A 25,836-nucleotide genomic window follows, 5' to 3' on the forward strand; every position below is an offset into this window, starting at 1 on the left:
ACAACTGACAACACAGAAATACAAAGGATTATTAGAGAATACTATCAGCACTTATATGGCAATAAAATGAATAACCTGGAAGAAATGGACAAATTCCTAGGAAAGTACAACTTTCCAAAACTGAACCAGGAAGAAATAGAAAATCTGAACAAACCCATCACAAGCACGGAAATTGAAACTGTAATCAAAAATCTCCCAGCAAACAAAAGCCCAGGTCCAGACGGCTTCACAGCTGAATTCTACCAAAAATTTAGAGAAGAGCTAACACCTATTCTACTCAAACTCTTCCAGAAAATAGCTGAGGAAGGGAAACTTCCAAACTCATTCTATGAGGCCACCATCACCCTAATCCCAAAACCTGGTAAAGACCCCACAAAAAAAGAAAACTATAGGCCAATATCACTGATGAACATAGATGCAAAAATCCTTAACAAAATTCTAGCAATCAGAATCCAACGACACATTAAGAAGATCATACATCATGACCAAGTGGGCTTTATCCCAGGAATGCAAGGATTCTTCAATATCCGCAAATCAATCAACGTAATACACCACATTAACAAACTGAAAAATAAAAATCATATGATTATCTCAATAGATGCAGAGAAAGCCTTCGACAAAATTCAACATCCATTTTTGATAAAAACCCTCCTGAAAGTGGGAATTGAAGGGACATACCTCAACATAATAAAAGCTATATATGACAAACCCACAGCAAACATTATCCTCAATGGTGAAAACCTGAAAGCATTTCCCCTAAAGTCAGGAACAAGACAAGGGTGCCCACTCTCACCACTACTATTCAACATAGTTCTGGAAGTTTTGGCCACAGCAATCAGAGCAGAAAAAGACATAAAAGGAATACAAATTGGAAAAGAAGAAGTAAAGCTTTCACTGTTCGCTGATGACATGATCCTCTACACAGAAAACCCTAAAGACTCTACCAGAAAACTACTAGAGCTAATCAATGATTACAGTAAAGTTGCAGGATATAAAATCAACACACAGAAATCCCTTGCATTCCTATACACTAATAATGAGAAAATAGAAAGAGAAATTAAGGAAACTATTCCATTCACTGTTGCAACGAAAACAATTAAATACTTAGGAATATATCTACCTAAGGAAACAAAAGACTTGTACGTAGAAAACTATAAAACACTAGTGAAAGTAATCAAAGAGGACACGAATAGATGGAGAAATATACCGTGTTCGTGGATTGGAAGAATAAATATTGTAAAAATGAGTATACTACCCAAAGTAATTTATACATTCAATGCAATCCCTATCAAGCTACCAACAATATTTTTCACAGAACTAGAACAAATAATCTCACAATATGTATGGAAATACAAAAAACCTCGAATAGCCAAAGCAATTTTGAGGAAGAAGAATGGAACTGGGGGAATTAACCTGCCAGACTTCAGGCTCTATTACAAAGCCACAGTCATCAAGACAGTATGGTACTGGCATAAAGACAGAAATATAGATCAATGGAACAAAATAGAAAGCCCAGAGATAAACCCACGCTCCTATGGACACCTTATCTTCGACAAAGGAGGCAAGAATATAAAATGGAGAAAAGACAGTCTCTTTAACAAGTGGTGCTGGGAAAACTGGTCAGCCACTTGTAAAAGAATGAAACTAGAACACTTCCTAACACCATACACCAAAATAAACTCAAAATGGATTAAAGATCTAAATGTAAGACCAGAAACTATAAAACTCCTAGAGAAGAACGTAGGCAAAACACTCTCCGACATAAATCACAGCAGGATCCTCCAAGACCCACCTCCCAGAATATTGGAAATAAAAGCAAAAATAAACAAATGGGACCTAATTAAAATCAAAAGCTTCTGCACAGCAAAGGAAACTCTAAGCAAGGTGAAAAGACAGCCTTCAGAATGGGAGAAAATAATAGCAAATGAAGCAACTGATAAAGGATTAATCTCCAAATTATACCAGCAGCTCCTGCAGCTTAATTCTAGAAAACTAAGTGACCCAATCAAAAAATGGGCCAAAGAACTAAACAGACATTTCTCCAAAGAAGACATAAAGATGGCTAACAAACACATGAAAAAATGCTCAACATCCCTCATCATCAGAGAAATGCAAATCAAAACCACAATGAGATACCATTTCACACCAGTCAGAATGGCTGCTATCCAAAAGTCTACATGCAATAAATGCTGGAGAGGGTGTGGAGAGAAGGGAACCCTCTTACACTGTTGGTGGGAATGCAAACTAGTACAGCCACTATGGAGAACAGTGTGGAGATTCCTCAGAAAACTGGAAATAGAACTGCCATATGATCCAGCGATCGCACTCCTGGGCATACACACCAAGGAAACCAGAATTGAAAGAGACACATGTACTCCAATGTTCATTGCAGCACTGTTTATAATAGCCAGGACATGGAAGCAACCTAGATGTCCATCTGCAGATGAATGGATAAGAAAGCTTTGGTACATATACACAATGGAGTATTTCTCAGCCATCAAAAAGAATGCATTTGAATCAGTTTTAATGAGGTGGATGAAATTGGAGCCAATTATACAGAGTGAAGTAAGCCAGAAAGAAGAACATCAATACCGTATATTAACGCATATATATGGAATTTAGAAAAATGGTAACCTGAACCCTGTATAAGAGACTGCAAAAGAGACATAGGCATTTAGAACAGTCTTTGGGACTCTGTGGGAGAGGGTGAAGGTGGAATGATTGGGGAGAATGGAATTGTAGCATATTATCATAAGTGACCAGTCCAGGTTCGATGCATAAATTTTCCTCTGTTCATTTCTTTGCATTTGTGCTTTTTTAATAAAAATACTTTTAACTGTAAAAAAAAAAAAAAAAAAAATGGAAGCAAGCTCAAATGCCTCCAAGTCAGAGTTTTCTTGTATTCTCCTTTTCCTATCAACTTCACTTGCAGACTAATTTTATTTACTTCTGTCAGTTGGTCATTTATTTAAAAGCTACTTTAGCTCCCTTGACTTATTCATAGTTCTTAACAGATTCATTTATCTCAGATGAATATATATAGTTTAGTAGCCCATAATGTAATTTTCTCAGCCTCTTTTTCTAGAAAAAGAACCATGTGGTTTTGTGTGAGGAAGCCACACTAAGGAACTTCATCTTTATGTAATCTAACTCCCCATTTATTTCAGTTTCAAGTAATTGCCTAAAATAAATTTTCAAGATCCTTTTTGCTCTATTTCTCCCCCTTAACTTGTGTTCCTGTAAGAACTAGTTTATTATCTTCATGAGGAACTGATGGTAACTGATTCTTCAAATCATTTTAATAGCTGAGGCTCCAAATATTATCTTAATTTCTACTTTCAGTGAATTTTCTGCACTAGGATTTTACAGTCCCCGGATATAATTCCCATGATTGTCTTATTACTGACTACTCTATTTAGGTTGAATGCCTCATCATTGTTCTCTCAAGAGAAAATGTGTGTATCTCACCCTGTTTGTTGAAAAGAATATGCTCCACTTCCAAAAGGCCATTATCTTGGGAAAGAGTAGTTTATGTTGCATGTTGATAATAGTAATAAACATGGCAGATATTGCAGGTAAAAGCTGCGGGACTCTACAGACCTATATACACCTGGAGCAAGAGGTTAGAGGGAGAGACATGCAACAGATCATCTAAAGGCTCTGAGGACAAGCTGGGAAGGTAGGACATCTAAAAGCAGCCATATATATGAGGGAGTAAAAATCTGCACAGACTCAGGCAAGATGCAAGTTCATAAAGGCCTGAGAACCCTGTTTGAGAAAAGCAAGTTAGGAACTAGTTCAGAAACCAGTGATCTTTAAAAGAGAGCTGCTCTCATCTGCTGATCCTGGACTTAAACTGTAACATACAGCTCTTTAAGGATACCTGGCATCCCCTTAGAAATTTATTTTTCACAGCATTGGTGAAAGGTATATCTTCTGGATCACCTCCCACATGTGCGTGAGAGGGTCTTGAATGACAAATTCACTTTAATGTTCTAATCTCCTTAAGCCACTGAATTCCTTCCTCTACATTAAACCAAGGCAGGCCCAGCATTCAAGCTCACTCAGCATGGACTGTTTGTCAAATCTTTGTGTTGTACACCCAAAGCTAATATATTGTATGTCAATTATATCTCAGTGTAAAGACCTGTTGAAACTAATAAACTAAATCAGCAAAGTTACAGAATACAAATCAACACACAAAAATCAACTGAATTTCTATACAGTAAAAATAAGCTAGTGAATTATGAAAAAATTAAACAATCCCATTTATAATAGCATCAAAAAATAATAAAACACTTAGTGATAAACTTAACCAAGGAGGTGAAAAACTTGTACAGTGACAACAAATCATTAATAGAAGAAATTAAGGAAGACAAATGAATGAAAAGACAATCTATGTTTTTGGATTGGAAGATTTAATATTGTGGAAATGTCCAAATATTGGGCTTCCCAGGTGGCGCTAATGGTAAAGAACCGCCCTGCCAATGCAGGAGACATAAGAGACATGGGTTCACTCTCTGGGTCGGGAAGATACCCTGGAGAGAAGGGAATGGCAACCCACTCCGGTATTCTTACCTGAAGACTCTCCATGGACAGAGGAGCCTGGTGGGCTTTAGGCCATATAGGGTCACAAAGAGTCGGACATTACTGAAGCAACTTAGCATGCACACACAGATGTCCATATTATCCAAAGTGATCTGCAGATACAATGCAATATCTATCAAAACCCGAATGGCCTTTCTTTTTAACAAAAAATAAATAAACCCAATACTAAAATATGCATAAAACTGCAAGAGATCCTGAATAACCAAAGCAATTTTGAGCAAGAACCAAGCTGAGGGTATCACACTCTTTAATTTCAAAACATATTACAAGGCTACAGTAGTCAAAATAATATGATACTGGTATATGCAGCAACACAGGTAAGCCTGGAAGACATGATAAGAGAAAAAAGCCAAACAGGACAAATACACATGATTCCACTTATATGAGGTAATGAAGAGTCAGATTCATAGAAACAGAGAACAGAATAGTGGTTACCAGGGACTGAGAGTGGAGGTAATGGGGAGCTGCTGCTCAAGCAGTATAAAATTTTAGCTTTGCGATACAAATAAGTTCTAGAAATCTATTGTAGAGCATTGTCACTATACTTTGAAAATTTTTAAGAGGGTGGATATCATGTCGTGTTCTTCTCACAATAAAAACAAATAAAAATGTTCAGAGTGGTTAAAAAAAAGACAAGTTACTACCCTATACTGTGATGAACTGAATTTCTATTACTATGCTTAGAATGTATGGAAAAGAAAGGAAAAATCCCATGCATACTACCGAAATTCTGACTCCAAAATAGTGTCTACTTTGTCACTATCTATTTCTGTCAACCCTTCAGAATAAATGACTTCTGAAAACAGATTTTATCAGTTCTTTTTACTTCTGTTAAGTGACATTCGCATAACCATGTCTAAACCATTGCAGATTTTTTTTGTATCATCTCTCCAATGAATGAATGCGTGCATGAGTGTACAAATGGAACCTGGAGAGGAATAGCATTCTAAAACTGAATCACTTTTAAAAACCAACTAAGATCTTGGGGAGTGGGAAGAAGAGAGGGGTAAGATAGGGAGAGGGGATTAAGTGATACAAATTACTATGTATAAAATAAATAGACTAGAAGGATATACAGTACAGCACAGGAAGTATAGCTGATATTTTATAATAACTATAAATGAAATCTAAGCTTTAAAAATTGTGAATCACTATGCTATATACCTGAAACCTATTTAATATTGTAAATCAACTATACCTCAATGAAAAAATAAATGCAAAAAGTGTATTTTTACAAAGAGGAAGAAAAGAATCAACTATGAACAGGTTCAACACCAATGTGAGAGTTGTTGCTACTGTTAAAGCACTAAGTCATGTCCGACTCTACAAACTCGTGAAATGCAGCACGCCAGGCTTCTCTGTCCTTCACCATCTCCCAGAATTTGTTCACACTCTTGTCCGTTGAGTTGGTGATGCCATCCAATCATTTCATCCTCTGTCGCCCTGTTCTCCTCTTGCCTTCAATCTTTCCCAGCATCTTTTCCAACGAGTTGGCTCTTCGCATCAGGTGGCCAAAGTGTTGGAGCTTCAGCTTCAACATCAGTCCTTCCAATGAATAGTCAGGACTGATTTCTCATAGGATTGACTACTATGTAGGAAAGAAAAACTGAATTGAATAGATTTATTTAAACATGATTATAACCTTTCCAACTTATCCACGGAGTGGGGTAATCTAATGAGAAAAGGTACAGAGTATCTAGAAAAGTAGCAGCACAAAGCTAAATGGTATGACAACAGAATGGCAAGCTATTTAGCATTCAAATCTAATTATTTTTAACTTTTTACTTGGTATTGGAGTATAACCAATTAACAATATTGTGATAGTTTCAGGTAAACAGCCAAGGGACTCAGTCATACACATACATGTATCTATTCTCCCCCAAACTCCCATCCAGGCTGCCACATAACATTGAGCAGAGTTCCCTGTGCTATACAGTAGGTCCTTGTTGGCTATCTGCTGGAGTTTGAGATGGATAAATCTAATTTTCATTGATCCAAATTGTGTGGACATTCTCTTCCTTTCCTTCTTCAACCTGCTGAACAAGAGATGTCAAACGTCAGTTGTTTTGAGTACCTGATTCTGTTAACTGTTAGATCTATAAACTTGAATAAGATTCACAATCCCTAGAAGATTCATTCTGATCATCTGAAAAAATGTAAAACTAAACTGAATTGAAATATGTCCTGAGAACAGTTCAATGTACGAACATATAAAAGCATTAACATATACCTAGCAACTATTAATCGGAGAAGGCAATGGCAAGCCACTCCAGTACTCTTGCCTAGAAAATCCCATGGACGGAGGAGCCTGGTAGGCTGCAGTCCATGGGGTCGCTACGAGTCAGACATGACTGAGCGACTTCACTTTCCCTTTTCACTTTCACACATTGGAGAAGGAAATGGCAACTCCAGTGTTCTTGCCTGGAGAATCCCAGGGACGGGGGAGCCTGATGGGCTGCCGTCTATGAGGTCACACAGAGTCGGACACGACTGAAGTGACTTAGCAGCAGCAGCAGCAGCAACTATTAATAATAAAAATAATTAGAAAAAAAAATGTATGTTGGGGCTCACAGGACAGAGGGTGATATTTAGAATAAGTTTGGAAATTAAATTTTAACTAAAGAATCAGGACCCTGATATGGCACAGTGCCAAAATTTTCAGAAATGCTACAAACATGGTCATCACATATCAATCAACCTGTCTTCTCTGTCCACACCTTTATGCATCAGTTGAATATGCTGTATCAGTTCAATAGTTTATACGTGTGTGGCTGAAACATCACCCTGTACAGTACAGAATATTTCCAACCACAGACTTGTTGCTGCTCGAAACAACAGTTAACACTTAACACTAGTCTTGATGTGACCATACCGTTCCGGGGAAGAGTTGGAAGGGCATGGAAAACATGAAAACAGCATGGTTGATTAAAAGAACAAGCAGCAGTCGCAAAATATATTAGGAGTCAAAGCAGTGTACCTGGTCAAGGAACAGAAGATGAAGTTTAAGGAAGAAAGAGACCAAAAGTGAGGTGCACAACCCTGGATGTGCGTGACCACTGTCACTTTAACATCATTGTTTGTGTTGTTATCATTCAGGCAAGTGTGATCACAGGAAGTGATCACGCTAGATTCAGGATCATGAGAGTCTTTACCCACTAAAAGAGGAGGGTGGAAGAATAAATACCCAAATCAAGGAAAAAAATAAATAAGTAAAGATGACAATCATAAAGCATTGACTGGCCTGTGGATACTCTAGCCACATTTTACATGAGATATATTTTAACCTAAAAATTCATTATAATATAATAGAATGCATAGAGGTAGCATATTCTGTAGATGGAAATACTGGAGAATAAAGACACATCAGGAACACCTAAATTGCCATGGGGAAGGGTCTCAATAATACCAAACAAAAGTTTTTCTGGTTGCTATTAAATACGATTTTTAAAAAGTATTTACCTTAGTAAAAAACTTTATTGTCTGTCTCAATTTCCTCAGCACCACTGAAAAGTGACTGAACTCAATGGAAAGTTTTCAGAACAGGCAACTCACACTGTAAGAAAAGAAAGCTATCATATGACAAAAATTATTCCTGAGATAAAAGGTGAATCACACAATCATGGTTTTGCAGAATATATTAAAAAAATCAACCTATTCTTAGAAATCAGTTGCAAGACTGTGTAGTTAAATGTCAGTTTTAGCAAGAACACAATCTAAAATTTAAAGCTTATTTTAAATAGAAGTCAAATTTCTAAATTAAAAATGTTATTCTAATCCAGAGTGACATGAGACATAGCCAACATGAATCACACATAACATCCAACAGAGTCAGAAAATAAAGATAAATCAAATGACAAATAGTGATTGTTCTTTTATAGACAGTGCTTTCTCATCATTTCTTTAAAGGAAGTATAATGTGTAAAGTCCATGATATCATATGTAAAGCCTGTGAAGAGAAAGGGAATTTTAAGATTAATACTTTTTATTAATAAGCATTATATATGAATACATATATGAATTAGTTTCCAGTGAGGTCATTTGAAAATCAAGCACAATAATATTTGCTCAGCAAAATGTAAAATGGGAAATCTATAATTAGTTTAGTTTAGGCCCTGGAGCCAACCAGGTAAAAATGTTTTACTTTATAGAGATATGGATTTTGGCATTGTGGATAAGGGATAAGACACTTGTATCTCTCATGTCAGTATATCAAATAAAGTATTTTCAGTTCTTTCTTTGATAAAACATGTTTTCAATGCAACCCCCCACCATTCCTGAACCCTTCTACATATGGTACCGTATTGATAATTTATCTTAGCGATCTCACCCATGTGTCACAATAAAGAAGCTGACATACAGATTAGACAAGAGGGGTTTAATGAATCTCTTCACAAAATAACTGTGTTAATAAGTCATCCTTCTGATTGGGTATAAGAAATATCTCCCAAATCACTGCGGTCCTTTGTCCTTGGGAGACCTCCTTTTTCCACCTTGCGCCACTCACTACCCTTTTTGTCCCCCTCCACTTTCTCCTGCTCTGCGCTAACTCTGGAGAAGAAAATGGCAACCCACTCCAGTGTTCTTGCCTGGAGAATCCCAGGGACGGCGGAGCCTGGTGGGCTTCCGTCTATGGGGTCACACAGAGTCGGACACGACTGAAGTGACTTAGCAGTAGCAGCAGCAGCTCCTAACTCAGGTGCCAATTCCCACAAAATACATGTCACAGTTTTCACGCTAACCAGTTTCCAGTCCAATTCAGCCAATGGGAGCAAAAGGCTTGCCATTTGAAAGGTAGGAAGTGGGGAGAAGCCTGGTCTTCATGTATCTCTCTCTCTGCTTCAGGCTACATCTCCCACCATGGCTACACCAAACGGATTTAACTCCTGCCATACAGCAACTGCCTCCGCTTCCCAGTCTCCACCAGACACTATCCCACCAACTGGAACTGTGGTCCCGGTTCCCACTAAGTGGCTTTGGAGACCCACCTGTTCCCTTATCTCCTCCAGCCCTGGGAATGGTCCCCACTGTCTGTTTTGCTCATCTCTGGGCTGTCTTCTTTCTCCCTGTTTGTCTTTTCAGATCTATAACTGCTTTGGAACTATTTCCCTGTATTAAATTCCCTCCATTTAATGATCTGGCCTGGGCTTAGTGTACCTGACCGGACCCTCACCAGTGCTGCACCCTTCTACAATAAGATCCAAACTAATCGACACATCCTTGCCTGCCTGACTAGTCCTCCAGTCTCATTTCCTACCCCTGGTCTCTTCATTCACTCAGCTCTGGTCACAACGCCTTCCTGCTGTTCCTCAAACAAACCATGCCATCTTGCAACTCAAAGCCTTTGCACTGTTTGCATGGCTCCTCCCCAAAATGTTTTGGAGGCTTGCTCCTTCATTTCATTTATATTTTGTGCAGGTTTTATTCCTGGAAAATCTTCATGGAGCCCTGTACATACAGTTGTCCTCACTTGGGCAGTGAACTTGCACTGATTTATTTTCCAATCATGATCATCCCCTCAAATCAGACATCCTGTGTCCCACACCTTCTGTTTGAGATATATATATATATATATATATATATATATGTATTTGTTTGGCTGTATCGGGTCTTATTTGCAGCACAAGTCATCTGTGTTGTATCATGCAGGGTCTTTGATCATGGTTCACCAGCTCTCTACTTGTGACACACATGCTCCAGAGTGTGCAGATTCAGGAATGCCATGGCATGTAGGACCTTCGCTCCCTGACCAGAGCCTGAACCCAGCCCCCTGCATTGCAAGACCCTCGGGGAAATCTGGTTGAGTTCTATATTTGACAAGACAATATTCTTATATAGTTGGAGAAGGGAATGGCAACCCACTCCAGTATTCTTGCTTGGAAAATCCCATGGACAGAGGAGCCTGACAGGCTACAGTCCATGGGATCACAAAGAGTCCTACACGACTGAGCGACTGAGCACATTCTTATATAGTATCTATATTTGTTTGCTATTGCTTCAGCAACAAATCACTACAATCTTAGTAAGTAAATGAAAACAACAGAAATTTATTCTCCTATAGTTTTGGAGGCTAGAAATCTAAATGAGGGCCAATGTTAAGATTTCATCAGGACTGGTTTCATCTGCAAGCTTCAAGTCTCATCCTTGTCTCACACAGCTTTTGGGGCTGCCAGCATTTCTTGAATCGTGGCCACATCACTCCAGCCTCTGTTTCTGCAGCCACATCACTTTACCCCCTCTCACTGATTGTCTGTCAAGGTACACTTTACTTCCATCCTGAAAGGACACTTGTGATTACATTTAGGACACACCTGGATAATCAAGAATAATCTTCCTATCTCAGGATTCTTAATTTGCAAGCTTAGATGTGTGGGAACATGGACATTAGTGTTATCAGTTGGGCATACATTATCACAAGTGACAGAATTAGCTTCAAAATCATGATTGCTCTTTTTCGTAAGAGGAAGGAAGGAGGAAGAAGAGACAGAAAAAAATGTGAAATAATATGAGGCTGGCAAAGTCTTTAACAAAAGTTGGAATTACATGAGGATGGAGAAATCATTAATGCAAGTCATATATATGATGATGTAAACATTACAATCATATTCTAAATGATATATTCCCCAGAGATTTCTTTTCAAGTGAGTGCATTGGGTAGCATATTTTTTAGAAGAAAATACTGGGAAAGAAAATGCATTATCAGGAAAAGCTCTGAAATACCTGGCATACTTTCCACTTCTACAAAACAATAAAATAAAATTTTTTGAAAACTTTAATTATTCTCCCTTAGGGAACTAAATTGTAATTGAATAAAAAAGTTATAAGAACAGATATGTAGATATTCATGCTAAACAAAACAGAAAATTAGACTATGAAACCATGATAAAAATAATTCCTAAAATAATAAGTGAATGATTTACATGAACATGTGGAAGGAAACAATCCATCCCTAGCAACCAGCTATAAAACCTCTGTATTCAAATGGAAGTTTTAGGAAGATTATAGAAGGCTAAGAATTTAAAGCAATAGGATTTTAAAATCATGTTTGTCATGAGACAAAGCCTTAAGAGATGAATAAGTAAACCAACAGACAATAAAAAGGGTTAAAGACAGCACCAGTTCAAGGATTGTGTTAAGTACAAGATACAGTCACACTACTTCTTTTCTCTCTCTCTTTTTTAAGGTAAGAAGTAGATTTATTTAGAGAGAAACACATTCCACAGACAGAGCATAGACATTTAAGAAGGTGAGAGGCCCTAAAATATGCAGTGATTAGTTTTTATGGACTGGGTAATTTCAGGGCTTCCCTGATGACTCAGTGGATAAAGAATCTGCCTGCAAAGCAAGAGATCTGGGTTTGATCCCTAGGTCAGGAAGACCCCCTGGAGGAGGAAATAGCAACCCATTCCAGTTTTTTTGCCTGAAAAAATCCCATGGACAGGGGAGCCTGGTGGGCTACCGTTCAAATGGTCAGACACAACTGAATGACCAAGCACACACAATGAATAAGAGAATTTTTCCAACATTTTGGGGAAAGGTCAGGGATTTCCAGGAATTGGTCCAGTGCCCACTTTGTTTCCTTTTATGGTTAGCTTCAGAACTGTCATGGTGCCTGTGTGTATGCCCTTTCAGTTCAGTTCAGTTCAGTCGCTCAGTCGTGTCCGACTCTTAGCGACCCCATGAATCACAGCACGCCAGGCCTCCCTGTCCATCACCAACTCCCGGAGTTCACTCACTCATGTCCATCAAGTCGGTGATGCCATCCAGGCATCTCATTCTCTGTCGTCCCTGTCTCCTCCCACCCCCAATCCCTCCCAGCATCAGTCTTTTCCAGTGAGTCAGCTCTTCGCATGAGGTGGCCAAAGTATTGGAGTTTCAGCTTTAGCATCAGTCCTTCCAATGAACACCCAGGATTGATCTCGTTTAGAATGGACTGGTTGGATCTTCTTGCAGCCCAAGGGACTCTCAAGAGTCTTCTCCAGCACCACAGTTCAAAAGCATCAATTCTTCGGCGATCAGCTTTCTTCACAGTCCAACTCTCACATCCATACATGACCACGGGAAAAACCATAGCCTTGACTAGACAGACCTTTGTTGGCAAAGTGATGTCTCTGCTTTTTAATATGCTGTCTAGGTTGGTCATAACTTTCCTTCCAAGGAGCAAGCGTCTTTTAATTTCCTGGCTGCAATCAGCATCTGCAGTGACTTTGGAGCCCAAAAAATTAAAGTCTGACACTGTTTCCACTGTTTCCCCATTTATTTCCCATGAAGTGATGGGACCAGATGCCATGATCTTCGTTTTCGAATGTTGAGCTTCAAGCCAACCTTTTCACTCTCCTCTTTCACTTTCATCAAGAGGCTTTTGAGTTCCTCCTCACTTTCTGCCATAAGGGTGGTGTCATTTGCATATCTGAGGTTATTGATATTTCTCCCAGCAATCTTGATTCCAGCTTGTGCTTCTTCCAGCCCAGCGTTCCTCATGATGTACTCTGCATATAAGTTAAATAAGCAGGGTGACAATATACAACCTTGACGTACTCGTTTTCCTATTTGGAACCTGTCTGTTGTTCCATGTCCAGTTCTAACTCTTGCTTCCTGACCTGCATACAGGTTTCTCAATAGGCAGGTCAGGTGGTCTGGGATTCCCATCTCTTTCAGAATTTTCCACAGTTTATTGTGATCCACACAGTCAAAGGCTTTGGCATAGTCAATGAAGCAGAAATAGATGTTTTTCTGGGTATGCCCTTTAGCTTATGCTAGTGAATTATAATGAGCATATAAAGAGGCTCAAGGTCTACTGAAAGTTAAATCTTCCACCATCTTGGACCCAGTTGGTTCTACCTACATTTTTTTTCCAGTAATAGAACTAGATATAGATGCCAAATCCTTACTATATATATGCTTTATTTCTGGTTGAAAATACACACACACACGCCCACACGCACGCATCTTTCTGGGGACAGCCTCATTCAGCGATCCAATTGCCTTACTAAGAAGAAGAAAAGTAGAGTCTTTCATTTCTTTCATAAATTTTTGAGGAAGCCATACTAAAATTCAAAAACAACTAGATGCCCACGAATGATATGGGGCATGGTGATCCATTAAACACCTTAACTATTAGCCATTTTGAGTGGCTTTATATGAAATCAATCACGACTGTCAGAATATAAATAATCTCAAAAACTGAGGGCCTGGTACAGATTAAAGTCATGTTGCTGGAATTGGTTGAATAAAGTGAAATCGTAACACTATTGCTTAGAAAAGCGCTGACAGCAGTGAGGTATCATGGTAACTCCAAGAAGGGGTCGAGCATCTGATGTAATCAATCTACCAGGAGTAGGTAGGGAGGAATGCCCAGTGCTCTGTGGTCTCCTCCACTAGGAAACAATGGGGTCAACTTTAAGAATCAAAAGTCTGGTACGTAGTAGAAGCCTATGTGATCAGAAGCAGAGGCCTATACTTTGTGCTAATCTGTGATAACACTGCACCAAAACCCGACGGAAATCCATGAAGATGGTGAAAATGAAGTCATCATTTCTGGAAATCTGACTGTCAAAGTAAGGCTGCCAAAGGAACTCTAAGATGCCAAATATAAAACCTTGCCCACTTTAGGGAAAAAAAAATCAGTGGAAATTAATATCAAATTTTGTGTGAAATCTGAACATCACATATAATAGCATAGATGAATCACACAAACATTACACTGGAAGAAAAAGTGTTTTATACAAAACATAACAAAACAGAATTTGAAATAATTCTTGAAAAAGGATATACAAAATATATTAGAGAAATATCAGAATAGTGGTTGACTTTAAAGAGTGGGTAGGGATCTCTTGGAATGAACTTGAGGGAATCTTCTGGGAAAGAGTAATATTCTTCATCTTTTTAGGAAATCATTTTATTTGTTTATTTGTTTATTTTTGGCTGCACTGAGTCTTTGTTGCTATGAGGAGACTTTGCAGTGAGCAGGGGCTACTTTCTAGTTGCAGTGCAAGGCTTCCCATTGCGGTGGCTTCTCTTGTTGTGGAGCACAGGCTCTAGGGCACACGGGCTCAGTAGTTGTGCTGCATGAGCTTAATTGCCCTGTGGCATGTGGAATCTTCCCCGACCAGCAATCGAACCTGTGTCCCCTACATGGGTAGGATTCTTAATCCCTGGACCACCAGTGAAGACCAATACTCCTCATCTTGATCAGAGTTTGCAGTAGACTGTATGATAATTTTATTGAATAGCAACACTAAAATCTGTGCATTTATTGCATGCAACTTGCAATTCAAAAGAACAAGAGAATTGTAAACAAATATTGAACTCTAGTTAGTGATATACATGCTATAGTACTCAGGAGGAAAGTATGCTGATACCTGGAAATTATTTTGAAATGTATAAAAAATAAGGTGTATCAAGGTGGATAAAAGCATAGGAGACAGATATGTAATGGAGAAAATATACTCAAAAGTTAATGTTACAGTCTGGGTGATGAATATACCTGTGCTTGCTACAAAATTCTATCACCAGTTCTGTTTTCAAATTTTCACAATATAACAATGATATGAATGGCAGTGCTTAACTTTATTCTGCGCTTCAACAGCTTTTCAGGTTCTTCTTCAAAGGATAATGTTGATATATACTTCAGGGATATTTGGGGGAATGTCTATAAGTTATATATGATATTTGACTGTTTATACTAATAATTAAGTTATATTATTCACTGACTTCTAAACCAGGTGAGTTGTAACATGGCATGTCAATGCTTCAGATATTGCCCTTCAACAGTAGGTAATAAAACCATGTACTGTAGCACATGGGCTGTGTTCTTGTAAGTAATTATATAACTTAAAGGGAACCAAGTTGAAAACATAGGCAGAACACTCTCTGACATAAATCACAGCAAGATATTTTTGATCCACCTCCTAGAATAATAAAAATAAAAAAATTTTAAAAATGGGACCTAATTAAACAGAAGCTTTTACAAAGCAAAGGAAGCCATGAAGAAGATGAAAGATAACCCACAGAATGGGTGAAAATATTTGTAATGAACTGACCCACAAGGGATTTATCTCCAAAATATACAAACAGCTCATGCAGCTCAATATCAAAAGAACAAACAACCCAATCAAAAAAACGGGTGGAAGATTTAAACAGATCTGCCAAAAAACACATGAAAAGATGCTCAACATGATGAATTATCATTGTTATTCAGCCATTCAATTGTGTCAAACTCTTTTCGAACCCATGGACTGTAGTGTGCCAGGCTTCTCTGTCCTTCACTATCTCCTGGAGTTTGCTCAAACTTACATCCATAGAGTGGATGATGCCGTCCAACCATCTCATCCTCTGTAGCCCCCTGTCCTTCTTCCCTCAATCTTTCCCAGCACTAATTATTAGAGAAATGCAAATCAAAACACCAATGAGACATTGCTGCTGCTGCTGCTGCTAAGTCGCTTCAGTCATGTCCAACTCTGTGCGACCCCATAGATGGCAGCCGACCAGGCTCCGCCATCCCTGGGATTCCCCAGGCAAGAACACTGGAGTGGGTTGCCATTTCCTTCTCCAATGTGTGAAAGTGAAGTCGCTCAGTCGTGTCCGACTAGTAGTGACCCCATGGACTGCAGCCTACCAGGCTCCTCTGTCCATGAGATTTTCTAGGCAAGAGTACTGGAGTGGCTTGCCATTGCCTTCTCTGCAATGAGACATTACTTCACACCAATCAGAATAACCAGCACTAAAAGTTTTACAAACAATAAGTGCTGGAGAGGGTGTGGAGAAAGGGGAACCCTCCTATACTGTTGGTGGGAATGTAAATTGGTACAGCCACTATGGAGAATAATCTGGAGATTCCTTTAAAAACTAAATATAGAACTACCATCTGCTCCTACAATCTCACTCCTTGCCATATATCAAAGAAAAACAAAATTCAAAAAGGAAACTTTTTTAAAAATCCTCATGAAACTACATACCAGAGCAAAAAGCTAATAAACTCTGAAAAGTTGCTCTGATCTGCTTTTTTGCTTAGAATGCCCATCTAGGAAAGAAATTTTTTGCTTAAAATGACCATCTAGGAAAGAAATTTTTTGCTTAAAATGACCATCTAGGAAGGAAAATATTTAAAGAATAAACGCATAGTAAAGTAAGTATGGAGGAGTGGAAGAAACCAACAAAAGGAGTTTTGACTTATTGAGGTCTGTGGAAGTCATTGTGGCTTATGCATAAATTAACTTGAATTTTATACTAAAGTGAAAGTGTTAGTTGTTCAGACATGTCTGCCTCTTTGTGACCCTATGAACTGCAGCCCTCCAGGCTCCTCTGTCCATGGAATTATCCAAGCACGAATACTGGAATGGGTTGCCATTCCCTTGTATAGGAGATCCTCCAGACCCGGGGATCGAACCCAGGTCTCCCACATTGCAGGCAGATTCTTTGCCGTCTGAGCCCAATAGGGAAACTAACACTCTATTTGTGGCCTATCTAGCATATACTGTACATCTGCTTTAATTATTAAAGAAAAGCATGCATTGATCAGAACTAAAGAATGTCCATGTTAAAAATAAAGATTAAATGCTCCCTTCTGGGCATGCCAATGCTGATCCTCTTTTGATGATAAGACTCTCTTCCTAGGTGCCACAGCCACACTGACCCTCTGCATACATGCTGATCTTTCTTCTTTTTTTGTGAATCCTTGAAGGAATGTTGGGCTTCCTGGTGGCTCAGATGGTAAAGCACCTGCCTGCAATGTGGGTGAACTGGGCTTGATCCCTGGGTTGGGAAGATCCCCTGGAGAAGGAAATGGCAACCCACTCTGGTACTCTTGCCTGGAAAATCCCAGGGATGGAAAAGCCTGGTAGGCTACAGTCCATGGGGTCGCAAAGAGTCGGACACGACTGAGCTACTTCACTTTCACTTTGAAGGACTGTATCCCTGACTCGCTTGTTGTTCTTTGTTCTAACAAGATATGAAACGATGCTGAAAATCCTGCTTCTCCAGAGAAGTTATTGGAGAGTCTGTCTTCCAGATTATAGTCCGCAGTTTGCCTCAAATAAAGCTCTTTTCTGCTCCTACTAGAGATTTTTTATTGATTATTTTCATCAATGGAAATGCTTGAACTAAGAACAAATACAGCACAGTTGGACCTCTGCACCCATGGGTTTTGCATCTTTCAATTCAACTAATCATGAATTGAAAATATTTTTAAAAATCTAGAAATTTCTGAAAAGCAAATCTTGAATTTGCCACACCCAGGCGATTATCTACATAGCACTTACATTGTATTAACAACAACTTACATAGTATTTACACTGTGTTCTTGCCTGGAGAATCCCAGGGATGGGGGAGCCTGGTGGGCTGCCATCTCTGAGTCGCACAGAGTTGGACACGACTGAAGCGACTTAGCAGCAGCAGCAGGTATAAATAACCTAGATGACTTAGATGTACATAGGTTATATGCAAATAATACACCAAGGTTATTTTTTGTACATAAACCATACATTTATACAGATATTGCAAAATATATGCAAATATTTTATATAAGGACCTTGAGCATCTACACAGTTTGGCACCCACCAAGTGTCCTGGAAGCAAGGGACGATTATATCTAATTCTTCTGTCATTACCATGTTGCTTCTGCTCTAGTGAAATAAGAACTTTGGTAAAGCATAACTTTTGCTCTTTGCATATAATTTTAGACCAAATCTTATTAAATAAACATAAAAGGGAGCTTATTGTATCTGTATGTATAAAATGTATAGAAGGTTTTAAGACTAAGAGAAGATGAACCGCAGCTTGTCATCACTATTGTTTTAATAATTCTAAAGGCTTTGATACAATTAAAGGGAAATAAATACTAATAATTTATTTTTTATTTTTTAAAAATACTATGCAACAGAACAACTTAAAGGAATGAACATTTCACAATTGAGACTAAAGCAAAATCCTGTTAAACCACATTGTCACTTGTGGGTCTAATTAGCTATCTCAGAGCCATGTTACAAAATAAATTGGACTTTTGGGTAGTAATTAAGCTGAAAACTAATTTTGAAAAAATTATGGAACAATTCTATTTCTTGTGCAGTTATACTAATCTCTACATCTGGTTCTGTGTTCTATCGCTTAACAATATATTTCGACTTTACAGACAAAAGAAGCAACACATATATCAGTGACATCAGTGTAAGTTTGCCTAAGACAACTGTTTAATGTCCAACATGGTCTAACCTTGTCTCATTAACTTTATCTCATGGCGTAATTCAGAAAATGTTTAAGGCAGTGTCTCCTAAAGTGCATTGGCATACATATTCTAAGTCTCATCACAGTGTTATTTCATGAAAAGTCATCTAAATCAAAGTATATCCACTCAACAAAATTATAGTACATTTATAAAATAGCATTGCAGTATATTTTGAGAACATTCCGTTTTTACTAGAGGTGTTCATTTACATATTTTCTCTATAGACCAAGAAAGTGACCTTTGGCGATTCTATCAAGGTGTAGAATTAGATAAGAGCAATGCTCATCTTTTCTGTGAATTTACAGAATAAATAAGGTGATTTCATTTTTAAATTCCTATTGCCCTATAATTGCTTTACGACTAGAGGGTACCACAGAGCACCGAGTAGCGTTCCCTGTGCTGGATAGGAGGTTCTCACTAGTCACCTGTTTCATACAAGGTAGAGTATATATGTCAATCCCACTCTCCCAACCCATCCCACTCCCTCTTTCCACCGTCTTGGGGTCCACACACTTGTTCTCTACATCTCAGTCTCTAGGTTTGATAATAGGTTTTGCAAGTAGGTTCATCTGGACCGTTTTTAGATTCCACATATATGTATCAAAAAATAATGTGATTCTTACAAATGTAAGTCTGTTTAATTCCACAGCTTTCACTTAAATAAACATCTCCCGATTTGTAAGATAGACAGTTTTGTCTTAATGTAGGAGCAGAAAGAGAAAACCTAAAACAGAAGAAATGGCATAGTCTTCATAAAATTCTATAACAACTAAATACCAGAGAGAAGAAATATAAAACTTTCATTTCATATATAAATACTTAAAACACACTGTTTCTATCAGTAGCACAGATAACTAAGATTTTTACAAATTTAAAAGTTATTGATAGATTACAGAACCTTAAATATTTCATAAAAACTCAAGTAAGGAGGTAAGCGTTTGAGAGGATGGAGAGCAGGCTGATTATCATTGCTTATAGAAGTAGACAGACAACTTAAAAACAAAAGAGTGAAAAGCCTATGAATAACAGGTATCATCACATTTTTCTGGTGAGGACAATAAACACTTTTAGTGTCCATAGTGTTTAGGCATATGGTGGGTAGAATGTAAAAATGCAGGGAGATTTTAAAGATATATTAATGACCTGGAAGTTGGGTCTTATAGAGCACTGTGGTTAGTGAGGAAGTAAGATTTTAATCCATGGTTTGTGTTATGAGCTGAATTGTGTACCATTAAATGCATACATTGGGATCCTACCCTCCATTACCCTAGAATATGAGTGTAGATAAGGTCTTTCAAGAATTAATTCAGTTAAAAGAGGTCATTAGGGTGGGCCCTAATCCAATATTGCTGCTGTCCTTACAAGAGGAAATTTGCACATAAACAGGTATAGGGGGAAGACCACCTGCAGACCCACAGAGTATACAGTCAAGGAGAGAGACCTCAGGAGAAATCAAACTGCCAGCACCTCGGACTTGCACTTCTATCCTCTGCATTCAAGAAAATAAATTTATGCTGTTTAAGCCACTCCATCTGCAGTGCTTTGTTATGAGAGCCCTAGCAAACTGAGATGATGTGAAGAAAAATTCTCAGGAGAGGACTTATTAAGGAACTGAGTTATGTTATCTGCTTCTGGAGGCTATAATTCTGGACATGGGATTGAATTTGAGTTACTATCTCTTTTCCCAATTCCCTAAATGTCCTTGAAATGGTGTCTGGGGCACCCTTTATTTCTATTATTTTGGGCAAATGCAGCAATTAAACCAAGGGCAAAGAAGGCTGCATTATGTCAGACGGATACTTACATATCAGAGGGCAGAAGTGAATCATTTTCCCACAGCCAGTGCCTGACAGTTTCATTATAGTAGACTCCAATCCAAAAGAAAGATTTTAAGGAGAAGAAATGCTAGTGATAAACAAATACATGTAAATACAAAGTTCTCATTATTATCTTTTCATCAACTGCATGAGAGTCCTTTTTAAAAAAATTCAACATCGTATTTATCTTTATTCAATTCAATCCGTCCATAAACTCATTATCATATGCTATATTCCAAGACCGTTTTGAGATTTAGCTAATGATACAGCAAGAAACAACACAAATTCCCAGTCTTCATGGGAAAATAAATAAATCTGAGTAAAAAGATAGTGTGGGTTTGGTGAATAAGGGAGTAAGGTTTTTAAAAGAATAGCATCAATGTCTATAAGCAAGGCCTTTATAGATGTCTTGAAGATTAATTTTACCCCCAATGTCTAATGCCTGTCTCTTCAGGTGCAGAATGGAGAGAACCTTCTCTATCAGAAGAATTCTTACAGTGGATGCTTTAACTCGATGCTGATGTCCATTGGCAGAGTGAGGGAAAGCTCTTCCATCTCCTCGCATCCTGTTCTAGATTGTGAGGTACTGCTCACACAATGCCATTAACTTTTGGACCACAAAGGCTATACTATCTGGTCGTTGGGCTATATCCCAGGTTCTCTTTTCTCTGATTGGGATAGTTCTTGTAATAACTGTCTCCTTCAAAATTCATTCAATATGCATATTTTCTAAATGACTTTTTTTGAGGGGGGTGGAATTCACCTGGGCTAGAAGATCCCCTGGAGAAGGGCATGGCAATCCACTCCGGCATTCTTGCCTGGAGAACCCCATGGACAGAGAAGCCTGGTGGGTTATGGTCCATGGAGTCACAAAGAGTCGGACACGACTGAGCAACTAACATGTTCACATAATATCAAATATACTATTTGAACTATATTTAATTGTACAGTTCATGATGGCACTAAGTACATTCACAGTTATGAAACTCTCAACCATCATCTGTCACCTGACTTTTTCACATTCCTAAACCAAAACTCCGTTCCCACTACACACTAACTCCCCATCGCTCCTCCCCAGCAATGCACTCCCCTTCCCCTAGCAACTACAAATGTACTTTCCGACTGTGAGTTTGACTATTCTAGGTACCGTGTATAAGGGGAATCTAACAGTATCTGACTGTACATGAAGGTCTTTCTACCTATTATTTCAAAACACCTCTCCTCTTTACATAAGAGCTAGATCCAGTGACACATTTTGCATATGAAAATATAAACAAAAGATAAACTAGTCATACCCTTCAGCCATTTGTCTAGCACTGAGGAGAGGTAAATGCAAATAACTCTCAGCTTAATCCACTCAATCGACTTCACATATTTCACATACCATTATGATGCTCTGTTTCACAACTTACCAGCTCCTCCTTGTTTATCTTGATGAGACTGGAATTTAGAGATGAACAGGCACTTTGACTCTCTCTCCAGGTTAACTCATCCTTGGAAAAGTAGTAACAGCTACATCTGAACCAAACCCAATTCTCTGGACAAGAATGACACTGAGGTCCAAGACACAGGTTCTCTATGATTGCATTGGGGAAAACAAATCACAAAGCCTGACTTTATTATTTCTTAAATACACCTTGTAAACAGAAGTACACTTTTGTCATTAGAGTAACATTTCATAGACACAAAAATTACTCATAATAAAATTATGAATTAGAATGAAAAATTTTCTTTTTCTCTCACTTCTGAGACATGTTGAACCCTTCATATATCATATGACACTGGTGACCTAGAATCTATTCATGTTCTTATTTCCATACTATTGATATTGCAGTATTTCAGGGCTAGAATGTCTTCACATTACATCTCCATTAGATTAATGTTTGTTAATATTTTGCCCCTGTAATATAAACTCTACTTCTCCAAAATTTGTTCTCATAACAGGTATTTCTATTCCCCTACAAACACATGAAGTTTTACAATTTCTTAAAACACCCCAGGAAACCCCCAGAAAACCTTACCCCTGTGTTCCTATATTTCAGTTAATTATACACAAACCTCAGTTTCACAAGACTGTAAGTTATTTGATGGCTGGGATTATATCTTATATTTTCTATTACACATACTAGAGTACCACGTCCAGAGAAATTTCCGTGTGTCTGGATAGATAGTGATAGTGTTAATTGCTTAGTCATGTCTGACTCTTTGCAACCCCATGAACTGTAGCCCGCCAGACTCCTCTGTCCATGGAATTCTTCAAGGCAAAAATACTGGAGTGGGTAGCCATTCACTTCTCCAGGGGATCTTCCCAACCCAGGGATAGAACCTGGGTCTCTGACCAACACAATAATACTTTTAAATCAGTTTAAGAAATCAGTCTGTAAAACCTACCTTTCTGCTGGATTTTGAGAGGTGGTTTTTTGGAAGATGCTGCAAAAACAGTCAAATATCATGAGTAGGTCTTATTTTAAATTGAAACATCAAAAATGAGATACTCAAAGACTATATTTCATAAAAATAAATCAGCAGTTTTCAAGAAAATATAAAAGGAAGAATTTTGGTAAGCTAAAATTATTCTCAGCATGTTTTGGCTTATCATATTCTATGAAATTAAACAGTGCTCCTGAGGGGAAGACAATTTGGAAGTTTCTGTATTTACTTACAGTTTGCAGTAACAACAGCTACCACAATGGCCATGGCCATTAGGAGAAGGCACAAGACACCCAGCATTTTAGAAATGAGCCTCCATGGAAGAGGCAAGACATCTCCTTAGAGGGTTGAAAACACAAGCAGAATCAAAATTAGATGAAGCAAGATGACTGGATGAATAAACCCAATGCTTAAAGAGTAATCTACAGTTAAGAACACATCAAATACATGTCAATTCTCGATTCTCACAACCAGCCTGCAAAATATTTTCAAACAATTTTAGATAATACTGGAATAGAAGTTTTAAAAAAATCTCATTTTTTACATAGGCTTTTTGTCTAAGATAACACAATCAATTCACAACAAAACAGAGTCCCTAATTCACTAATGCTGCCTCCAAAGCTTACCATCATTCTCCATCCCCCAAAAGAAAAGAAAGATAAGTTGAACAAGAAAACTGCAGAATGCCAATTGATTTATTTAGGCACTGAGCAGTTTTCCAACATGAAAAGTTAAAAGAGGCTACAATTTAGATTAGGAAGTCAACAAATACCATTTGTTTATTCTTCTCTCATATTAAGGTTCATAGTGTTTCATGCAAGTATAGAACCAGTGATGGTGTTATGGAAAGAATAAGAAGCTAGGGACTTCTCTGATGACCCAGTGGATAAGACTTTGCTCCTAACACAGGGTCTGTGGGTTTGAGCCCTGGCTGGGGAGTTAAGATCCCACATACCTCATGTCCAAAAAGCCAAAACATCAAACAGAAATAATATTGTAACAAATTCAATAAAGACTTTAAAAATGGCCCACATCAGAAAAAAAAAAAAAAAATCTTTAAGGAAAAAAAAAAAGCTGCCAGCATCCTCAATGGACCTATACTTCACCAGTTGGAAGATCAAAAGCAATAAAATACAGGCTTATTTTTGTCATTCAACTTGGGGACATTTAATATGTAAAAAAATAATTTTTGAGTATCACCTTTATCTTTCATATCAACTTCCTTCCTCCCACTGAATTTCTTCCCCAATATTATTGTCACACACCTCTCACAGTCTCCTCATTCGTTATCACCACCATGGCTTAATCACCCAACTTAGACCTAGTGATGGGTCACCTGAGTGGTTGCACAGATGCCAACTGCTCATTTTCCATTTTATACACCGTGTGTACTGTTACAGATATCTGACAAAGGAAGTCAAACAGCTTGCTACTAATTCACATCGGGATCCCAAACTTCACCTGGATTCTCAGTGTCACTTGACCATGATTTACTCAATCTATTCTGTGCTCCAGATTTAGAAGAAGTACATTTATGTTCTGCTTATGTAAATAGTTACATCAAAGATTATGGCACAAAGTACACCACACTCTAGTCCAGAAATCAATCAATCGAAAACATTTATTTCTCACACTATACAACTTCTGGCTTCCAATCAAGGTATCTAACTCAATCCTCTGGAACAGCCACAGTTAGTCATTTTCCTTCATTTACCATTGTTGTCTCAAGGGAATTACTTTCCAACGCTTTTCTATTCAAATCATATTCTTCCTCTAAAGTCTAAATAAACTCCCACTTTAGCAGTGAGATTTCTAAACTATCCAAGGTATCTTTTAAATTATTTACAGTATTTAACATTTGGCCTTTAGCATTATCTGCACTAAATCAACATTTACATTTCTGCTTGTACATTTTCATTTTCTAACTAAATTTAGAAACTATTGTATTTTTGTATCCCCCTAGAATCCCAGGGACGGGGGAGCCTGGTGGGCTTCCGTCTATGGGGTCACACAGAGTCGGACACGACTGAAGTGACTTAGCAGCAGCAGTAGCAGCAGTGCATAGCATGTCAGTATATAATTTTAGGCATTCTCTACATGTTTACTGAATACTCTGTTTAATGTAACTTACCTTCATCATTGACATCTTCTGCTATATTTTCGTGCTGTCTTTTACAAGGTTTCTGGTGTTTCAGCTTCTTCTTGGTTAATGGCAATTCATTTGGATCAAATTTATGCTTAATATTTTTTGGTGTATGCCTCTGCTGAAAATCCTGGTTTAGAGTAGTAATACTATAAATTATGGGTTCTTCATCCATCTTTACATAGGAAAAAAACTGTAAGGGATAAAGTGCTCAAATATCAGTGTATCCTATAATTTGGGAAAGCATATTATAATATAGAAAAATAAAACAATAATATAAAATCTGAGTTGCAGGGAATTCCCCAACAGTCCAATAGTTAGGACTTTTTACTTGCACTGCTGAGGTCACAGGTTCAATCCCTGGTCAGGGTACTAAGATCCTGCAAGCCACATGACATGGCCAAAATAAAATAAAATGAAATGAAATTTGAGTTGATAAATAGATACATCTATTACACTTCCTGGAAGCATGTTCTCAACAGTCTGAAGCCATGAGTACAGGAAAAAAATGTCACCAAGAACATAAAAGTAAAGGAAATAGAACCCTACAAAAGTTAAGCTCTCTTTAACCACTTCTTACATTGAAACTAATCATTGCTTTTAGTACAGAATTTAAAAAT

At 37.9% G+C, this 25,836-nt stretch overlaps 1 protein-coding gene across 5 annotated transcripts; it reads right to left on the reverse strand.

The window, feature by feature from the left end:
• Window positions 1–2,604: 2,604 nt before the first annotated feature.
• Window positions 2,605–25,391, reverse strand: LOC129535765 (killer cell lectin-like receptor subfamily E member 1). Of its 5 annotated transcripts, none has more exons than XR_016037679.1 (7): window positions 25,205–25,391; window positions 23,307–23,411; window positions 23,035–23,073; window positions 22,056–22,219; window positions 20,631–20,731; window positions 8,068–8,177; window positions 2,605–6,196 (listed from the first exon to the last, which is right to left on the reverse strand). XR_016037679.1 is itself a non-coding variant. In XM_088837345.1 (7 exons), the coding sequence occupies exons 1-7, from the start codon at window positions 25,389–25,391 to the stop codon at window positions 8,481–8,483; spliced, it is 771 nt and encodes a 256-aa protein (XP_088693471.1). In that variant the 3' UTR covers window positions 8,198–8,480. The 5 variants fall into 5 exon arrangements, 2 of the variants coding, with proteins under 2 accessions (XP_088693471.1, XP_088693470.1); XR_016037678.1 differs by having other exon boundaries at window positions 2,605–6,644; XR_008681719.2 differs by lacking the exon at window positions 2,605–6,196 and adding an exon at window positions 17,886–19,550 and having other exon boundaries at window positions 8,077–8,161.
• Window positions 25,392–25,836: the final 445 nt, after the last annotated feature.

Source organism: Moschus berezovskii, chromosome 6 (assembly GCF_049115385.1).
Source record: "Moschus berezovskii isolate FMDL1 chromosome 6, NW_MosBer_1.0, whole genome shotgun sequence".
NCBI classification, from domain to species: Eukaryota; Metazoa; Chordata; class Mammalia; order Artiodactyla; family Moschidae; genus Moschus; species Moschus berezovskii.